At 50.7% G+C, this 18996-nt stretch overlaps 1 protein-coding gene across 1 annotated transcript in view; it reads left to right on the forward strand.

The window, feature by feature from the left end:
* PRDM5 (PR/SET domain 5) overlaps positions 1 to 18996 on the forward strand; it is a 137955-nt gene that overhangs the window by 28691 nt on the left and 90268 nt on the right. The window contains exon 3 of the mRNA XM_081304142.1: positions 7090 to 7212. Coding sequence (XP_081160268.1) covers positions 7090 to 7212 — 123 coding nt within the window. The remainder of the gene's footprint in view (positions 1 to 7089; positions 7213 to 18996) is intronic.

Here is an 18996-nt window from a genome sequence, read left to right on the forward strand (position 1 = left end):
AATGAAATCATGCCCAGACTAGGGGGCCCATTTCCCCTGATGTGCTGATCTTGTTGCAGGTAAAGGGGACCTGGACGAATAAGTGCGTGTCTGTAAGAGGACCCCCAGGAGGCTGAAGACCCTCACGTCCCCTCAGACAGGAAGGAGGGATCCATATGGAAGAGAAAGCAGACGAAGGGCTCCTGCCTGCCTAGGCTTGCAGGCTCTCTGTAGGGGAAGTGCCCTGGCATGGGAGGGTGTGCTGGGGCGGGGGACCTGGTCACGGTGCTCCTCCTCAGCTTGGCATTTGGCTGGCAGAGCCCTAGAAGCCACTTCTGGTGTGCCACCATGTCACATTGCTGTCACACTGCAAATACTGTGTGGATCTGCATTTGGATTTGAATAGTAGCTGTTATGGATGTGAGGTGTCCCCAAATGCTCATGTGTGAGGCAATTCGAGAGGGTTCAGAGGAGAAGTGATGGAGTTGTGAGAGCCACAACCCAGTCAGTGAACTGACCTCCTGCTGGGACAGATTTAGTGATAGCTGGAGAGCAGGAGGGGAGGGTGTGGCTGGAGGAGGCAGGCATTGGAGGCGTGGCTTTGGGGGGTATATTTGTATCTGCCAAGTGGAGACCTCTCTTTGCTTCCTGATCACCATGAGAACTGCTTCCCGCTGCCACACTCTTCTGCCCTGTTGTTGACCTCACCTTGAGCCCTGAGGAATAAAGCTGGCTGTCTATGGACTGAGACCTCTGAAACCGTGAGCCCTCAAACAAACGTTTCCTCCTCTAAAGTCACTGTTGTCGGGTCTTTTGGTCGCAGCAGTGGAGAAGTTGACTGAACCAGTAGTGCTGAGGTACATTCGTGTTTGTCCTTGACAGGTGACATGGCTGGACGAGGCCTGTGTGCTCCCAGGCATGCCACCTAAAGCAAGACGTTGTCCTGGGAGCAGCTGTTGGCCCCTGAGGTTCTGCTGGGCATATTCTCTTAACCTTCTGAGGGAAGCTAACGGGGACGACGACGCACTTCTTGCACCTGGTTCCGGGAGATGCTGCCTGGTGTCTGTGAGGCCGTAGGCAGAGAGTGCCCTCTCTGCCTTGGGAATCAGGAAACCCAGTGAAGCTCAGTGGGGGAAGGCTGGTGCAGAGGGGGAGAGCGCCCCCTGTGGGTTTCCACAGCAAGCCCCAGGAGTTACAGTTGTTCTCTTGAGATGCTTCTTTCAGATACACAGTGACGTCACTCCCTAGGGGCTTTGTAGGGGTTCTGTGTTTGGGATTGGGGTCCCTGATGACTTCAGGGCTGTGGCAGGCTTGGTGCCTGGGAAAGTTTCTGTGCAAAGTTATAGGATGCCCAGTTGCTATGGCAATGCCCTCCATGCTAGAGTCTTATCAGCTTTGACCTTAATCTTAGGCACATAGCTCCTGGGAATAGAGGAATTTGCTTGCTTGATAACTATAGTGACTCACCAAGCTCCGGTGCTCCTGGAGCTGCCTGCCTAACAATAACTTCAGACAATAGACCTTCTTGAGAGCTGCATAAAGCTCCTAACATTGCATATTGTAACTGTGAAATGTAACTACAGAATAAGCAACTTTCCTGATACTCTGTACAGTAATGTTTAGAGTATTATTATGGTACTAATGACCTAATATAACTTGTTATAAATAAATGTGGCCGCTTGGACAAGGAGCCATTCTGCCACCTTCCCTGCCTCTGCACCTTGTCTCTGTCTACTCTTTATTATTATTAATTACAACTGGCAACCAACATTGGGGAACAAGAAGAGTTCTCTCCCTAGAAGCCTCCCAGTGCACAGAGTTTGGGACAACAGAATCCGCCTTAATAGAGACCCTTCTGGACAGACGTTGACAGGTAATGGGGGAAGGGGGTAGCTTCCTTATGCCCGGAACAGGCTTTTGACATGTGGCTCTTTCATTGGCTGGTACCTATCCCTAATCAGTAGGCTATGGGTAATTCTCTATTTCTGTCTGATGCTAAATGACATCATCAGGCCGAGCTTCCTCTTCTACTTAGTAAGGCTGGATATACCGTAAATAATGCTGATCTTACCGCCTTGCTGTCAGAGATAAGCTCTTATTGACCTTTTTATCCAGAAAGTGGAACTCTAAATTTGAAAAATGGGAGAAAATAGGTGAAACACTACATGAGAAGACACGAACTTCTATTCCTGTGCTTCAAACTTGGTTTCTTTGTACAGATGCAATAGATAAAACCTCTGTTTATCAACCTGCCTGCTCTACCTTCTGTGCCTGGCTCTGTGGCCCTTAAGTCCCCTACCGCTCCCCCTGTAGCGGTGGCACAGCCCTGGCAACAACACCCTGCCTGGAGCTCTTCTGGAGCCTCCCACACATGTTGCATCAATTCTCTAACTCTCTGCCATTGCCTCTGTGGCCAGCTATGGCAGCGCCCTACCCCCAGCTAGATCCCAGTTAACTGTGTGTTTGGGACAAGCTGTGGAGGAGGGGGAATCTCAATAACTTACCTGTCTGTCCTATTAAGATAAATTCTGCTAACCAATCAAAATATGAACAGTCACCTCTTGCTATATTTAAAGAATTACAACCTTTAAATGAGAGGGGAAATACAGGGTCTACTCTACTGTCACTGGAGCATGTTTATCAGTTACTGAAAGTAGACCTAAATTAACTCTTTGTTTAAATGAGCAGTCAATCGCAGGGTTATTGGACACAAATACTGATGTCATGGCAATAAATACTTTTATGGAATCGCTTTATGCATGGCCTCAAGAGGCCACCCTGGTCTGGGGCAAAGGAACCAAAAATAAACAAATGTTCAAAAACTCCCTGTGGCTACCATGCTCTATCCTTTCCAATCCACAACAAATCATTACTTATACTCAACCATATGTGGAAACTGTTACAAGATTTACAGATTTAAAACAAAAAGAAAAAAGAACTCTCCATAAAGTATGTAAACTACAATACCATGCTTTAAGCAAATTATCTTATAACAGAAAAGAAAAAAAAATGATTACAACATTTTTTACTTACCTTTTAACTTCTGCTGGTTTCTAACTTTCCTAGCCTTATATTTAAAATGTAAATTTCAAGGCCAACAAGATTTACTAGACTTATGAAAAACCAGTTAAGACAAAAGGAAAAAAGTGTCTCTTTTAAATTCCAACTACTTGGCTGGCTGTCTTATCTGTGTTCAGCTGGCTTTCTTGACTAGTTCCTCCCTAATGTTATAGCACAGAATCATAAAATCATAAAATGCCCCATAATCCTACCGGACAGGCTTTGGTTAAACAAGCACATTGTACTCTTAAAATTTGCCTTTTAATAAAGAAACAAAAAGGGGGAATCTAGCCTCTCTCATAGAAATAATGCTTTAAATATTGTTTTACTTTCAGTTTATGCACTCAACATACCGTTCAAAGTTTATACTCACAATTGGTCATCTGCTTTGGATAGACATTTTTTTCCCAAACAGCCATTACCAAAAATTTATGTAAAATACAGGTTTCCACCATACTCAGGATGACAGGACCCTATGCCTCTGATCACATGGGGAAGAAGAGAGCTATGCTCACACCAACAGGTCCAGTTTGGATTCTAGCTCCATGCAGGAGACCTATCAGTTATGAATGGACATTAGGGACTTCACAACCTGATCCCCAAGTTTCATTTGATTGTGGATGAGGAGAACACACCAAACAAAAGGACAATGATCACTCTCCTTGAAAGAGAAGGTACACTGAAAGACAATCTCAAGCTACTAGAATTCCAGTGACTTGGGGAGATACAAAATCATTAACAGCATCAACTCAACAACTTTTGGCTCAAATGGGGTTAAAATATATCCCAGAAAACTTAGTTACTGCTTTGATTGCTAATCTCACTCAGAACTCTGTAAATGCTTTGGTCTTAACAATAATGTTGTTCTGTTGTTGTACCCCAGCTGTGGAAATTCAGTACAGCCAGACTCCTTCACTTCTAAAACTCATTACAATATCTGGGTTTGCTTGTCTGAAATTGTTGTATACCGACAACAGTGTCTCATGGTACCCATGCTGTCTTAGCAGACTGTGTTCTTACCTTCCCCACAGGATTTAATAGGCCACCATCCTACACAACATATCCATAAAGGTCTATTCCCCTTGATAAACACTGTGATGATCCAGTAAACCTTCACTCTAAGGCAAAATTTGATGCTTTGACATTTTCCTTAGTGGATATCCCTGGACTAGCTGTCAGGGCTTACAAAACACTATAAAATACTGGACTGTGCTATGGTAAATGATATTAATCATACCTCTATGGCAATTAACCTGCTTCAGAAGAAGTTTAAACAAGATTGTCAAACCATACTTGACAATTGGGCTGCAATTAATTATTTGCTAATATTACATCATAAAGGATGTCAGGAGTTTAATAATATGCGTTGCTTTAACTTAAGTGATAACAGTAATTTTATTTCAAAGGAGTTAGATTACTTTAATGATATCATTGATAAGGTCTGACAAGATGATGGACGTTTAGACTTATGGGATTGGTTAACTGTGGTTACCCAACTTTATTGGGTCAAACAATTACTTATAGGTGGATGTTTACTAATGCTGGGATTGTTATGTTGTGCTTGCTATTGTCAATACCTACCCTATTTTTTGCCTCTATCAGCATTAAGAAGAAAACAAAAATTATTCATCCAAAAGGCCTTAAAAAAACAAGAAAGGGGAGCTGTAGGGGTTCTGTGTTTGGGATTGGGGTCCCTGATGACTTCAGGGCTGTGGCAGGCTTGGTGCTTGGGAAAGTTTCTGTGCAAAGGTGTAAGATGCCCGGTTGGTATGGCAGTGCCCTCCATGCTAGAGTCTTATCAGCTTTGACCTTAATCTTAGGCACATAGGGAGTAAAGGAACTTGCTTGCTTGATAACTACAGTGTCTCACCAAGCTCTGGTGCTCCTGGAGCTGCCTGCCTAACAGTAACTTCAGACAATAGACCTTCTTGAGAGCTGCACAAAGCTCCTAACATTGCATATTGTAACTGTGAAATGTAACTACAGAACAAGCAACCTTCCTGATACTCTAAACAGTAACATGGTTATGGTACTAATGACCTATTATATTATTGTACTAACCTACTGTTATAAATAAACACGGCCTCTTGGACAAGGAGCCATCTGCCACCTTTCCTGCCTCTGCACCATATCTCTCTGTCTACTCTTTATTATTATTCTTTACAGGGCTTAACTTAGCTGTTGTCAAGGTGAGTGGTCACTGGGGTCATGGAGACGCCTGGGAGGGAGGACTTTGACCCTTACGGTTGACCCTTATGCTTGTTTTCTCTGTGCACTGGTGTCCTGTCTAGGGAGAGGCATGGTGTGCTGCCTGTCTCTCGTAGCAGAGGGCCTGGGTTTGGCATTCCCCCCGGGTGGCTGGGATTCAGAATTGAGCAGGGAGTGAGGGCAACTTCAGAGTGGGTTTGTCACTGAGTGAGTACAGCAGTTTCCCACAGATTCACGTCTAAGCAAATGAAAGATAAATACGGGGTGTTTACCATCCTCCGTTCCTCTTTTAGCAATTATAATATCGAATATTAAATTCTTGCTTCCTGCTGAGGGTCTGGCATTTCATGAGAGAGACTTTTACAAGGTGGTTGAGACTCTGTGGACATTTAAGAAATCAAGAATTGTTTGAGAAACGGGCAATCTGCCTGACAGGAGGAGCAGATGAACATTTCTCCAGTGTTAGGATCATGGAACTTCAGCTGTTGCAGTGTGTACACCACAAGATTCTACAGCCGATTTTTGGGTGAAAATAATCATGTCCAGCCTGAGTCAGCGTGTGGAGAGCCTCATGGCTGTGCATGTGCCTGCTCTGCACCTGCCCATCTGTCTGACTCTGTGCTGCCCTCTTCTCCAGCTCCTTTCTGTTCCTGCCCTGTGATCGCCTTACTGTCAGCACGCTTGGAACCTATTTCACACTTAGGTCTGACCACTTGGCTTCTCCTTGCTGTCCCCTTGCCCTGGGAGCCACCTCTTCATTCTCTCCTCTTCCCTGAACTCAGGCCCCTCTGCAACAAGGCTGTGCCCGACTGTGCCACGCCCAGCCCTCTCCCTTCTCTGCTCTCTGCTGGGCTTTCCTGTCCTCATCGCCAGCCACACTCATCTCCCATGAACTTGTCTTGTGTCTGTTTCAGTGCGGTGAGGCCAGGGGCTTATCTGTCTTGTTCACAGGAAGAGTCTTCATCCTTAGTGGTGAAGAACTCAGTGACTATGGGGTGAGTGAAAGATTGTCCAAGCATCATGACATGACATACCTCATAGGACTCGTTGCCCTTTATTTTCTAAAATAGAAAATTGGATAGAGTTTGCTTTTCCTCAAATCTGCACAGGTGGATCTACAAAGTCTGTGGTCCTTGTGGGGGAAGGGTGCCAATTGATCCTCCAGTCATGCCTTCCTCCTGCGTCCTCTGCTGGATCCCAGCAGTATGTGAATACGAGCAGGAATGGGGACTGGGGCATGTATTTTATTAATGGGGTATATGCCCAGTAACCAACAACATAGGGGTTTGGAAAAACTAGATTTCAAGCAACCTGGATTCAAGAATGTCCAACAGACCCCTTCCCTCCAATTCAAAGTAGAGTAGGTGTGAAGCAATAAGTGGGGGAGAACTTGGGCTATCTCAGCAGTCTGTGAGCCGCCATGGAAAGAGGAAACGGACTCATTTAATCCAATCACCGAAGAGAGCTCTCCTTTTAGGATGTGATCCCATGACCCGGTGGAGGGAGGCACTGAAGGGATTGCTCCCCCCACTCCCTCAGTTGGGAACCCAGCAGCACCCTGACCATGGGAAAGGGGAGGGCTGCAGTACCCCCCACCATTGTGATCGTGCTTGTGAGTGAATACACTAGAAGGAGAGCTCCTCTGGACCACAGAGCCGCCATAGCACTGGGCGTTTCTGAGAGTGGCTAGACACTGCCACCTTGGATCCTGGGCCCATTGCTAGCATGGTAAAGGACCTGCTCACACAGGTCCACAGAAAGAACCTCACGTTCTGCCCTTGACAGACTCGGTGGGGTGGATCCTGGCCTGAATTGGGAACTCAGAAGCCTCTTCCGTTTCAGGTCCGGGGGAGTAAGGGGGAGGTGCTGTACATCCTGGATGCCACCAACCCGCGACACTCCAACTGGCTGCGCTTCGTGCATGAGGCACCCTCACAAGAGCAGAAGAACTTGGCAGCTATCCAGGTGAGCATGCTGCTTTGTGTTTGTGAGTTAGCTTTAATTGCACTCCCTGCTGGGCTCAGTCCCCAGGACCTGCTTCAGATAACAGTAACTAAATCAGAGGACAGAGCCAGTGGGAGCACTTGTGTACTACCGTGGAGATTTACCATAGCAATTGGCTCGCATGGCTCTGGAGGCTGAGTCCAAGATCTGTAGAGCCATGTCTCAGTGTGAGTTCAAAGACTGGAAGCTCCTACAGATCAGGAAGCCTCTGCTCCTGTCCCAAGGCTGTCCAGCAGATTCTATCCTTGCGGTGGTGGTGGTGGGGGGGTCTGACTGTGCTCTGTTCAGCACTTCCCTTGATTGGAGGAGGCCCACCCACATAATGGAGGTCAATACACTTTACTCACATACACAGATTTTAAATGTTAATGTCCTGTAAAATCATGCTTACAAAAACACCCAATTAACCATCTCCCATGACCCAGCTGAGAGGACACCTAAGAGAAACCGTCACAGGTAGGAAACATGTTGTTTGGAATCCTTTCCCTGGATCCTAATGTACCACTGCCCGTAATGTAAGGTTCTGATACCTAGGGCGATGGGGGAGTGGGATTCATAAATGGAAATTGAGACAAGAAAAAATTCAGGCATCAAAGGGCCCTGTCATCACAGGGCACTGCCCAGAGGACTGAGAGTGTAAGAAAAGCTTACATTCTGGGGGAGCTGATTTTCTGTGTGGCCATGCCTAGCCTGTGGGGTCCACAGTGGAAGTAAAGCTGCAGCTGGTGAAAGCAGGAAGGAAAGGGGCAGTGGGTGCACCAGAATGTGAGCGTCCACCAAGTGGTCCCTGGCTCCTGCTCTGGTAGGTGGCTGAGGACTGCTCTGGTCCATTCCGTTGTGAGGACGGGGTCAGAACTGAGAGAGGATGCACACAGTCAGGGGGAATGTTCCATCTCCTTCTGTCTTTATCTAGCCAGTCTTCTCACTGCAATAGTGTGATTCCTCTTGGTAATAGGGTGATTCCTCTCTTTTTGTGAATAGTGAGTCCTTATCAAGCAGCTAAATTGGGATGGAAAATAGGATCTTTGGTAAGCAGATATTCAGGCCATATTCACATTATTCACAGTGTTTATCAATCCAGCCTCAGATTAAACTGATTACTTTTTCTTTATATGTAGGCATTAATTTTTTTTCAAATTTATTTATTTTTTCCTGATTTCCTGAGGCCAAGTCTTGTCCGGGGCTCTTCAGTTATGCTGTAGTTTGACGTACAGACCCAGTTCTTCTTGGTACATATTCCTGTTATCAACTTTGCCTACAGAACATGAAACGTTCTTTTAGCCAAGCTATTGTTTTGGCACATTCTTCATTATCGCATTTGTAGAGAATGTCATTTAAATTATTTTCTTCCTTGCTGAGAAAGGTATTGAGCTTCTTCCAAATTTCTTCATGCTGGCTGTTCCTCCCTTAGGGTCAGTACTCTTCCCACTGCCTAGACTCCTGCAAGGGGCCCTGGTCAGGGGCCCCTGAGCCGCCCCTGGGGACACTTGCTGTTTCAGTGGTCATGTCTTCTGAGAGTTGACAGTGCTCCTGCTCACTAGTTGCCTTCAGTGCAGCATTGCCCTTCCTCTGTGTCCACCGTGCGTCTGTGCTGAAAGAACAAGTGTCCACAGGGATGACAGCTGTGGCTTAGGGCTCCTGCAGCATCAATGCCTGAGCAGAGGCCAGAGCTTGGTGAAGCTTCACTCTTGGACTCTAAATGTGTTGGAATCTTAATGTGCTGAGGCACTGTGAGGGTGTGTGGTGCTCAGGTGGGATGGCGGCTGGGATTGTAACATTGTTTGCCCTTTGGTAACAAGGGATTGAGTGCACTGTTGCCATGGTTTCTGTCATGGAACTCAAGAGGGACCTTTGTCAGCACCCATGAGGTAGCACAGTAGCTAGAGCAGTGGATTGTTGAGGGTTCAAGATCACATTTGAGCTAGGGCCAAAGAGCATGACAGCTGGGTCACAGCAACGTGAGCCTCCTAATTGGATGGGACAGTCTCCCGAGGATCCTGTTCCAGGAACACTGAGTTGGTAAGGGAAGATTGCAGTGTTTCCTGCATTACATTATGAATCACTTGCATTCCAAATTGCATCTGAAATTTGGGGTATTCAGGAAATTTTTTATTTGAGCTGTCTGTCCCGGGAGTGGAGTAAATGAGAAACATTTGTGGCTATGTGGCTGGTTTGGTGGAAAACTTCAATACTTGATCCAGGTTTTTTGGCTGAGGGATTAAGAATTTGAGGTCTGTCTTGGCAGAGGATCGCAGCTCCTTCTTGGAGATGCGATCATATTTCTAGTTTTGCAATTTATTTGATTTTGGAAAATTTGTTTTGGAAATGATGATTTGAGTGTATGAATTGCGGAAAAGGTATCCTGTAAGCAAACAATTCCTCCCACTTGCACACTTTCCTGAACAATCAGTCGAACTGTATGTTCATGCTTCTGGGAAGTTTCCAACTGTGAGAGAAAAACCTAAATATGAAAGATGCAGCTTAAAACGAACCCAAAGTATGCTTAAGCTCTGTAAGATGTGGGTGATTCTCTTTAAGTGTTAATTTTGTTTCACTAAAGGAAAAAATGTACATGTGGTATTTAAAAAAATCATTTGATTTAGTGTTGGGTATTCTCTTAAATTTTTTTTTCACAGACAATTATTTAGTTAATGCTATTCAGTTAAAGTTACTGAATTATGCCATTTAGAAATAAAACTCTGAATTGTCTGGAAATCTCAGAGGTGGAGGGTTACCTGTCAGGTTCCTAGGGACACATTTCCTGGCGTGGCTTTCCTGGGCCTCTGCTGTACTTCACCAGCCTAAATGAAAAGGCAGCTTGGCCACAGGGAGCGTGGGGTAGGGGTGACAGGGAGCGTGGGGTCGGAGTGACGGGGAGCGTGGGGGGGGACGTAACAGGAGGTGACAGGGAGCGTGGGGTAGGAGTGACGGGGAGCGTAGGGGGGGGACGTAACAGGAGGTGACAGGGAGCGTGGGGTAGGGGTGACAGGGAGCGTGGGGTACTGCGTGACGGGGAGCGTGGGGGGGGGACGTAACAGGACGTGACCAGGAGCGTGGGGTAGGGGTGACGGGGAGCGTAGGGGGGGGACATAACAGGATGTGACCGGGAGCCTGGGTAGGGGTGAAGGGGAGCGTGTGGGGGGGGGCCGTAACAGGACGTGACCGGGAGCGTGGGGTAGGGGTGACAGGGAGCGTAGGGGGAGGACGTAACAGGACGTGACCGGGAGCGTGGGGTAGGGGTGACAGGGATCGTGGGGTACTGCGTGACGGGGAGCGTGGGGTAGGAGTGACGGGGAGCGTGGGGTACTGCGTGACGGGGAGCGTGGGGTAGGAGTGACGGGGAGCGTGGGGTACTGCGTGACGGGGAGCGTGGGGTAGGAGTGACGGGGAGCGTGGGGTACTGCGTGATGGGGAGCGTGGGGTAGGGGTGACGGGGAGCGTAGGGGGGGGACGTAACAGGACGTGACCGGGAGCGTGGGGTAGGAGTGACGGGGAGCGTGGGGTAGGAGTGACGGGGAGCGTGGGGGAGAACGTAACAGGACGTGACGGGGAGCGTGGGGTAGGAGTGACGGGGAGCGTGGGGTAGGGGTGACGGGGAGCGTGGGGGGGGACGTAACAGGACGTGACTGGGAGCGTGGGGTAGGAGTGACGGGGAGCGTGGGGTAGGAGTGACGGGGAGCGTGGGGGAGAACGTAACAGGACGTGACGGGGAGCGTGGGGTAGGAGTGACAGGGAGCGTGGGGTAGGGGTGACGGGGAGCGTGGGGGGGGGACGTAACAGGACGTGACCGGGAGCGTGGGGTAGGGGTGACAGGGAGCGTGGGGTACTGCGTGACGGGGAGCGTGGGGTAGGAGTGACGGGGAGCGTGGGGTAGGAGTGACGGGGAGCGTGGGGTACTGCGTGACGGGGAGCGTGGGGTAGGAGTGACGGGGAGCGTGGGGGGGGACGTAACAGGAGGTGACCGGGAGCGTGGGGTAGGGGTGACAGGGAGCGTGGGGTACTGCGTGACGGGGAGCGTGGGGTAGGAGTGACGGGGAGCGTGGGGTACTGCGTGACAGGGAGCGTGGGGGAGAATGTAACAGGACGTGACCGGGAGCGTGGGGTAGGAGTGACGGGGAGCGTGGGGTAGGGGTGACAGGGAGCGTGGGGTACTGCGTGATGGGGAGCGTGGGGTAGGAGTGACGGGGAGCGTGGGGGGGGACGTAACAGGACGTGACGGGGAGCGTGGGGTAGGGGTGACAGGGAGCGTGGGGTACTCCGTGACGGGGAGCGTGGGGGGGGGACGTAACAGGACGTGACCGGGAGCGTGAGGTAGGGGTGACCAGGAGCGTGGGGTAGGAGTGACGGGGAGCGTGGGGTACTGCGTGACAGGGAGCGTGGGGGAGAATGTAACAGGACGTGACCGGGAGCGTGGGGTAGGAGTGACGGGGAGCGTGGGGTAGGGGTGACAGGGAGCGTGGGGTACTGCGTGATGGGGAGCGTGGGGTAGGAGTGACGGGGAGCGTGGGGTAGGGGTGACAGGGAGCGTGGGGGAGAACGTAACAGGACGTGACCGGGAGCGTGGGGTAGGAGTGACGGGGAGCGTGGGGTACTGCATGACGGGGAGCGTGGGGTAGGAGTGACGGGAGCGTGGGGTAGGAGTGACCGGGAGCGTGGGGTAGGGGTGACGGGGAGCGTGGGGTACTCCGTGACGGGGAGCGTGGGGTAGGAGTGACGGGGAGCGTGGGGTACTGCGTGACGGGGAGCGTGGGGGGGGACGTAACAGGACGTGACGGGGAGCGTGGGGTAGGGGTGACAGGGAGCGTGGGGTACTCCGTGACGGGGAGCGTGGGGTAGGGGTGACAGGGAGCGTGGGGTACTCCGTGACGGGGAGCGTGGGGGGGGGACGTAACAGGACGTGACCGGGAGCGTGGGGTAGGAGTGACCTGGAGCGTGGGGTACTGCGTGACGGGAAGCGTGGGGGGGGGGACGTAACAGGACGTGACCGGGAGCGTGGGGTAGGGGTGACGGGGAGCGTGGGGTACTGCATGACGGGGAGCGTGGGGTACTCCGTGACGGGGAGCGTGGGGTAGGAGTGACGGGGAGCGTGGGGTACTGCGTGAGGGGAGCGTGGGGGGGGACGTAACAGGACGTGACGGGGAGCGTGGGGTAGGGGTGACAGGGAGCGTGGGGTACTGCGTGACGGGGAGCGTGGGGTAGGAGTGACGGGGAGCGTAGGGGGGGGACGTAACAGGAGGTGACCGGGAGCGTGGGGTAGGGGTGACGGGGAGCGTGGGGTACTCCGTGACGGGGAGCGTGGGGTAGGAGTGACGGGGAGCGTGGGGTACTGCGTGACGGGGAGCGTGGGGTACTGTGTGACGGGGAGCGTGGGGTAGGAGTGACGGGGAGCGTGGGGTACTGCGTGACGGGGAGCGTGGGGGGGGACGTAACAGGACGTGACGGGGAGCGTGGGGTAGGGGTGACAGGGAGCGTGGGGTACTCCGTGACGGGGAGCGTGGGGGGGGGACGTAACAGGACGTGACCGGGAGCGTGAGGTAGGGGTGACCAGGAGCGTGGGGTAGGAGTGACGGGGAGCGTGGGGTACTGCGTGACAGGGAGCGTGGGGTAGGAGTGACCGGGAGCGTGAGGTAGGGGTGACCAGGAGCGTGAGGTAGGGGTGACCAGGAGCGTGGGGTACTGCGTGACAGGGAGCGTGGGGGAGAATGTAACAGGACGTGACCGGGAGCGTGGGGTAGGAGTGACGGGGAGCGTGGGGTAGGGGTGACAGGGAGCGTGGGGTACTCCGTGACGGGGAGCGTGGGGGGGGGACGTAACAGGACGTGACCGGGAGCGTGGGGTAGGAGTGACCTGGAGCGTGGGGTACTGCGTGACGGGAAGCGTGGGGGGGGGGACGTAACAGGACGTGACCGGGAGCGTGGGGTAGGGGTGACGGGGAGCGTGGGGTACTGCATGACGGGGAGCGTGGGGTACTCCGTGACGGGGAGCGTGGGGTAGGAGTGACGGGGAGCGTGGGGTACTGCGTGAGGGGAGCGTGGGGGGGGACGTAACAGGACGTGACGGGGAGCGTGGGGTAGGGGTGACAGGGAGCGTGGGGTACTGCGTGACGGGGAGCGTGGGGTAGGAGTGACGGGGAGCGTAGGGGGGGGACGTAACAGGAGGTGACCGGGAGCGTGGGGTAGGGGTGACGGGGAGCGTGGGGTACTCCGTGACGGGGAGCGTGGGGTAGGAGTGACGGGGAGCGTGGGGTACTGCGTGACGGGGAGCGTGGGGTACTGTGTGACGGGGAGCGTGGGGTAGGAGTGATGGGGAGCGTGGGGTACTGCGTGACGGGGAGCGTGGGGGGGGACGTAACAGGACGTGACGGGGAGCGTGGGGTAGGGGTGACAGGGAGCGTGGGGTACTCCGTGACGGGGAGCGTGGGGGGGGGACGTAACAGGACGTGACCGGGAGCGTGAGGTAGGGGTGACCAGGAGCGTGGGGTAGGAGTGACGGGGAGCGTGGGGTACTGCGTGACAGGGAGCGTGGGGTAGGAGTGACCGGGAGCGTGAGGTAGGGGTGACCAGGAGCGTGAGGTAGGGGTGACCAGGAGCGTGGGGTACTGCGTGACAGGGAGCGTGGGGGAGAATGTAACAGGACGTGACCGGGAGCGTGGGGTAGGAGTGACGGGGAGCGTGGGGTAGGGGTGACAGGGAGCGTGGGGTACTGCGTGATGGGGAGCGTGGGGTAGGAGTGACGGGGAGCGTGGGGTAGGGGTGACAGGGAGCGTGGGGGAGAACGTAACAGGACGTGACCGGGAGCGTGGGGTAGGAGTGACGGGGAGCGTGGGGTACTGCATGACGGGGAGCGTGGGGTAGGAGTGACCGGGAGCGTGGGGTAGGGGTGACCGGGAGCGTGGGGTAGGGGTGACCGGGAGCGTGGGGTACTGCGTGAGGGGAGCGTGGGGGGGGACGTAACAGGACGTGACCGGGAGCGTGGGGTAGGAGTGACGGGGAGCGTGGGGTAGGAGTGACGGGAGCGTGGGGTAGGAGTGACCGGGAGCGTGGGGTAGGGGTGACCGGGAGCGTGGGGTAGGGGTGACGGGGAGCGTAGGGGGAGAACGTAACAGGACGTGACCGGGAGCGTGGGGTAGGGGTGACGGGGAGCCTGGGGGCGGGTGCGTGATGGGGGTGTGGCGGGCCGTGGCGGGGAGGGTGTGACGGAAGGATGTGAAGTAGTGAAGTGAAGGGGCACGTGGGGGGCTGGATGGAAGGACTTGATGGAGAGGATGGGGAGCGTGGCGGGGGCGTGAGGCCTTGGTGGCTTGTGGATGGCCCCGGGGGTGAGGCTAGCTAGGAGCGGGGAGGCGTGGGGAGCTGTGGACTCCAGGTGCCGCTCAGAGCCAACCCCCCTCCCTGCAGAGCGGGTCTGCCACACTGTTGGTCCCCTTGCTCTGCTTTGCCAAGTGGGCAGTTAGGCGGGGTCTGCTCTGTGACAAGTGACGTTTCAGTATTGCGGAGGTCGAAGTCACATGTAGGTCTGAGGGGAGGGCGATCTTGGCTGAAACCCTGCTGTGGTGGACTCCCGCACCCCTGCTGCGCAGGGGCGAAGGGAGCTCCTGGACAGTGGCGGGAGCCCCACGCCTGCTGCTTATCACGAGCGACCTGTATTCCTGCAGGTTTCTCGAATCCATCTGCTAAATATCAGTACCCGAACTCTCAAGCGATTGTCCTCAATAGTGACATGAAATATCACTTTAGTGACTGTCAGGTCTGCCTGAGTGAGCTGTGTGCCTGCAGACACTCCCCAGGCTGGCGAGCCTGGGGTTGGTGGTGACCGCAGTGTTCCTGAAGGAGCCAGCTCCGGGGCAGCGCATTGGTGAGGGCTGTGTGCAGCTGGCCCACGAGGTGTGGGTGTGTGTGTCTGAATATCACTTTGGACACAGGAAACAGAGTTTTATCTATTAGTTCAAAACAAAGCAAAACAATAAAAATGCAAGCAGCTGGTCCTAGTTTGGTTCCAAACTAATGCTGCTTGTGGCTGCATATAGAAGGATTTTATTACTTATTGGTTTATTATTTTTATTCAGGTTGGGGTTTATTAGTAGGGAAAATAGGTATTTTTAGAAACATCTCAAGTTATAGAAGCTGTCCTGTGTTCATTTTCCTTGCTTCACTGGGACCCTGCCAGGAGAGTCATGATTGTCATTGTCTTCAAAGTATTGAATGCAGGAGGTTCGAAGTGACTTGCCTGGGTCTGTGCAGCCAGGGTGGGAGGGGAACCCAGGAATCTGACTCTGCTGTGCACTCTCTCAACCTTAAGAGTTGAAAGAATTTTGAAGGAGTAAATTTAGATTTTAAAAGTATTTCATGTTTCTAATGTTGGTATTACATAGTTTGGAAACTGCCGAAGAATTGCCAAACTCTCATTTTAAAAACATAGATTAAAATTATTTATATCGTGTTCCATGACCTTGTCAGATTCCAAATTCCCTTCCTCAGTTCATGGCAAGACATGGCACTGCTCTCCTTGCAGATAAGGTGAGCTCAGGCAGCATCCCTCTGTGGCTCTTGTTCCTCTGACTCCTCTTGCCCCATTTCAGCTAGTGGATAAAAGGTTGAAAATATGATGGAGGTAACAGAACTCTTGAAGTTAATAATAGCAAAATTTCAGAGTCAGAGCCAAGCAGGTTGGTGTAGGTCTGATTTTTGATTAGGTGGGACTTACATGCCTCTCCTCCCAGAAACTACAGAGTCGCTCCTGAAAGGAAAATGAAGAACTCAAGACAGGTGAGCGAGAAATGAAAGGCACCAGGCAGAGATATACCCGAGAGTTTATTTGTCAGCTCTGACAAATAAAGGACAACTCTCCATAGAGGGAGAGAGGCAAAATAGACTCAGGGTTTGGGATTTAATCAGGGATTAAAGCTGGGTGGTATTGGTATGAGGGAGTGGTGAGCTTTTCTCAGAAAAGCCCTTGGGCCAGGAAAGTGAAATTTTTCTTAAAATGGTGGCATTCACTTAAGATGGCCTTCCAGAAGCTAAGCAAGGACCTTACATCCTCCCCCCACCCACTTTTTGTTTGTTATTGGGTCCCTTAAGGGACAGGGCCATAGATCAATCTTCTATTACTTCTTCCTGCTGGGAAGGGGCAGCATCTGGACCCTTGTGAGGGGTGTGGGGTGCCATTGAGGCAATGGTGAGGGTCAGGAGGTGCTGGGCGATGCTGACTCTGGATGGCCCAAGTTTGGTGAGGGGTTGGAAGTCCTGTGACAGAAGCTGGTTCACAGTTTGGTTAGAGATCCTTGGCATCTCATCTTGAATAAATCTCATTGCGCAGGGGGCAAGCATTAGCAAAAGGCCTGTGGCAAGGAGAGAGGTCAGGAAAGGAAATGCCCACTGGAGAAGGGGGTTCTTAGCTGCCATCCTTCAGATACAATGGCAGTGGGAAGCTTTGAGGCCTAAAGGAGATCAGAGATAAAGGGGGCATTAGTAATTGAAGTTCCCTTGGTGGTAAGGAATCCGCTCTCCTTCCAGATAGCAGAGTGGGAGAGAAGCATGTGGACGGGGTATTTAGAGTCAGTGTAGACATGGAGGGAGGTTCCCTTTGCCAAAGTGAAGGCTCTGATGAGGGCGACCAGTTCAGCCTAGACTTCAGTCTATATGTCCAATGATACAAGCTGGAGAAAATTAAAGGTTTGACAGTTGATTTTGAAAGATTTATCAAACATCATATTTGTTTTTTAAATTAATTTTGTTAATTTATATATGACAGAGGAATGCATTACAATTCACTTTACATATATTTTTCATATCTCTGGATGTATACAAAGTATAATCACACCAATTTGTGTCTTCATACATGTATTTTGGATAATAATATCCATCACATTCCACCATCATTTATAATCCCAATGCACTCTCCCTTCCCCTCTCACCCCTCTGCCTTATCTATAGTTCATGTATTCCTCCCATGCTCCCTCTCCCTACCTCACTATGAATTAGCTTCCTTATATCAGAGAAAACATCCTGGCCTCTCTGGGTTCAGCTCTCTAGGTCTGTGTCCTGGACAAATGGTTGGCCACTTCAGGCCTAGTTCAGACAGTAATGGACAGACAGCTGAGCAGCATGTAGGCTGTGAAGGGAGCCCAGAGCAAGGGTGGCCCTGCGAGTGCTGGGAGGATGGTATTGGAGCTATACTATACTCTGATGAAGAGCAGGGTGGCCAAGTACAGTCTAATGGAAAGTACATGGTCCAAGCAACTCTGAGCAATAGTGTAGCTGGAGCAAATTTAAAATATTTTTTAAAATATTTTAAGTAGTGACTTTGGAGTTTGTGTTAAGTAAGACCACAGAATAGCACCTTTAACCAATTCTTGCCCCAGGTCAGGGTCTAGTACCCTGAAGGGTTTCACAGATGTGATCACCTTTAGTCCTTGCAGCTATCCTAGGATGTAGATTATCTTCTTTATTGTACAGATGAGGGAACTGGCAGTTTCAGATTAGGCTATTTGCTGGGCCACACAGCTAACTGATTTAGAAAGAAACCTTGATCCCTGGACATGCCCAAGCCCTATGCCCCTGGACATACTGAGTGCTGCTTCCTGCTATCAGGGAACAGAGCTCATTTATTGTCTACTTTTCTCTTTTTCTAGAAACATTGTAAAATATACTCTAGCAGAAGACAACTACAAAATATTGCAGTTTCTCCAAGAGAAGCAAGCCTACTAATACCTTTGTCTATATCTTTTTTTTGAGGGTATGTATGTATATATACACACAGACACACATATATTTTTTTTCCAAAATATGATGTTTGATAAATCTTTCAAAACCAATTGTCAAACCTTTAACTTTCTCCAGCTTGTATTGTTGGACATTTAGACCCAGAATAGCTAAAGCAGTCCTTAGCAGGAAGAGTGAAACAGATGGCATCGCAATACCAGACCTTAAACTATTCTACAGAGCAATAGTAACAAAAACAGCATGGTATTGGCACCAAAACAGACTGGTAGACCAATAGTACAGAATAGAGAACACAGAGACTAATCCAAAAATTACAATTATCTTATATTAGACAAAAATGCCAAAAATACACATTGGAGAAAGGATAGCCTCTTCAACAAATGGTGCTGGGAAAACTGGAAATCCATACGCAAAAACAAAATGAAATTAAACCCCTATCTCTCACTATGCACAAAACTCAAAATGGATTAAGACTTAGGAATAAAATCAGAGACCCTGCATCTAATAGAAGAAAAGTAGGCCTTAATCTCCATCAAGTGGGATTAGGCCCCAACTTCCTTAATAAGACTCCTTTGGCATAAGAATTAAAATCAAGAATCAATAAATGGATGGACTCAAACTAAAAAGTTTCTTCTCAGCAAAAGAAACAATCTGTGAGGTGAATAGAGAGCCTACATCTTGGGAGCAAATCTTTACCCCTCACATATCAGTTAGAGCACTAATCTCTAGGGTATGTAAAGAACTCATAAAGTTAAACACCAAAACAACAACAACAACAACAACAAAAAAAAACCAGGTCAATAAATGGACCAAGTACCTGAACAGACACTTCCTAGAAGATGATATATAATCAGTCTACAAATATATGAAAAAATGTTCATCATTGCTAGCAATTAGAGAAATGCAAATCAAAACCACTCTAAGATTTCATCTCACTCCTGTCAGAATGGCAGCCATTATGAATACAAACAATAGTAAGTGTTGGCGAGGATGTGGGGAAAAGGTACATTCATATACTGCTGGT

Source organism: Spermophilus citellus, assembly GCF_964194105.1.
Source record: "Spermophilus citellus genome assembly, chromosome: 8".
NCBI lineage: Eukaryota > Metazoa > Chordata > Mammalia > Rodentia > Sciuridae > Spermophilus > Spermophilus citellus.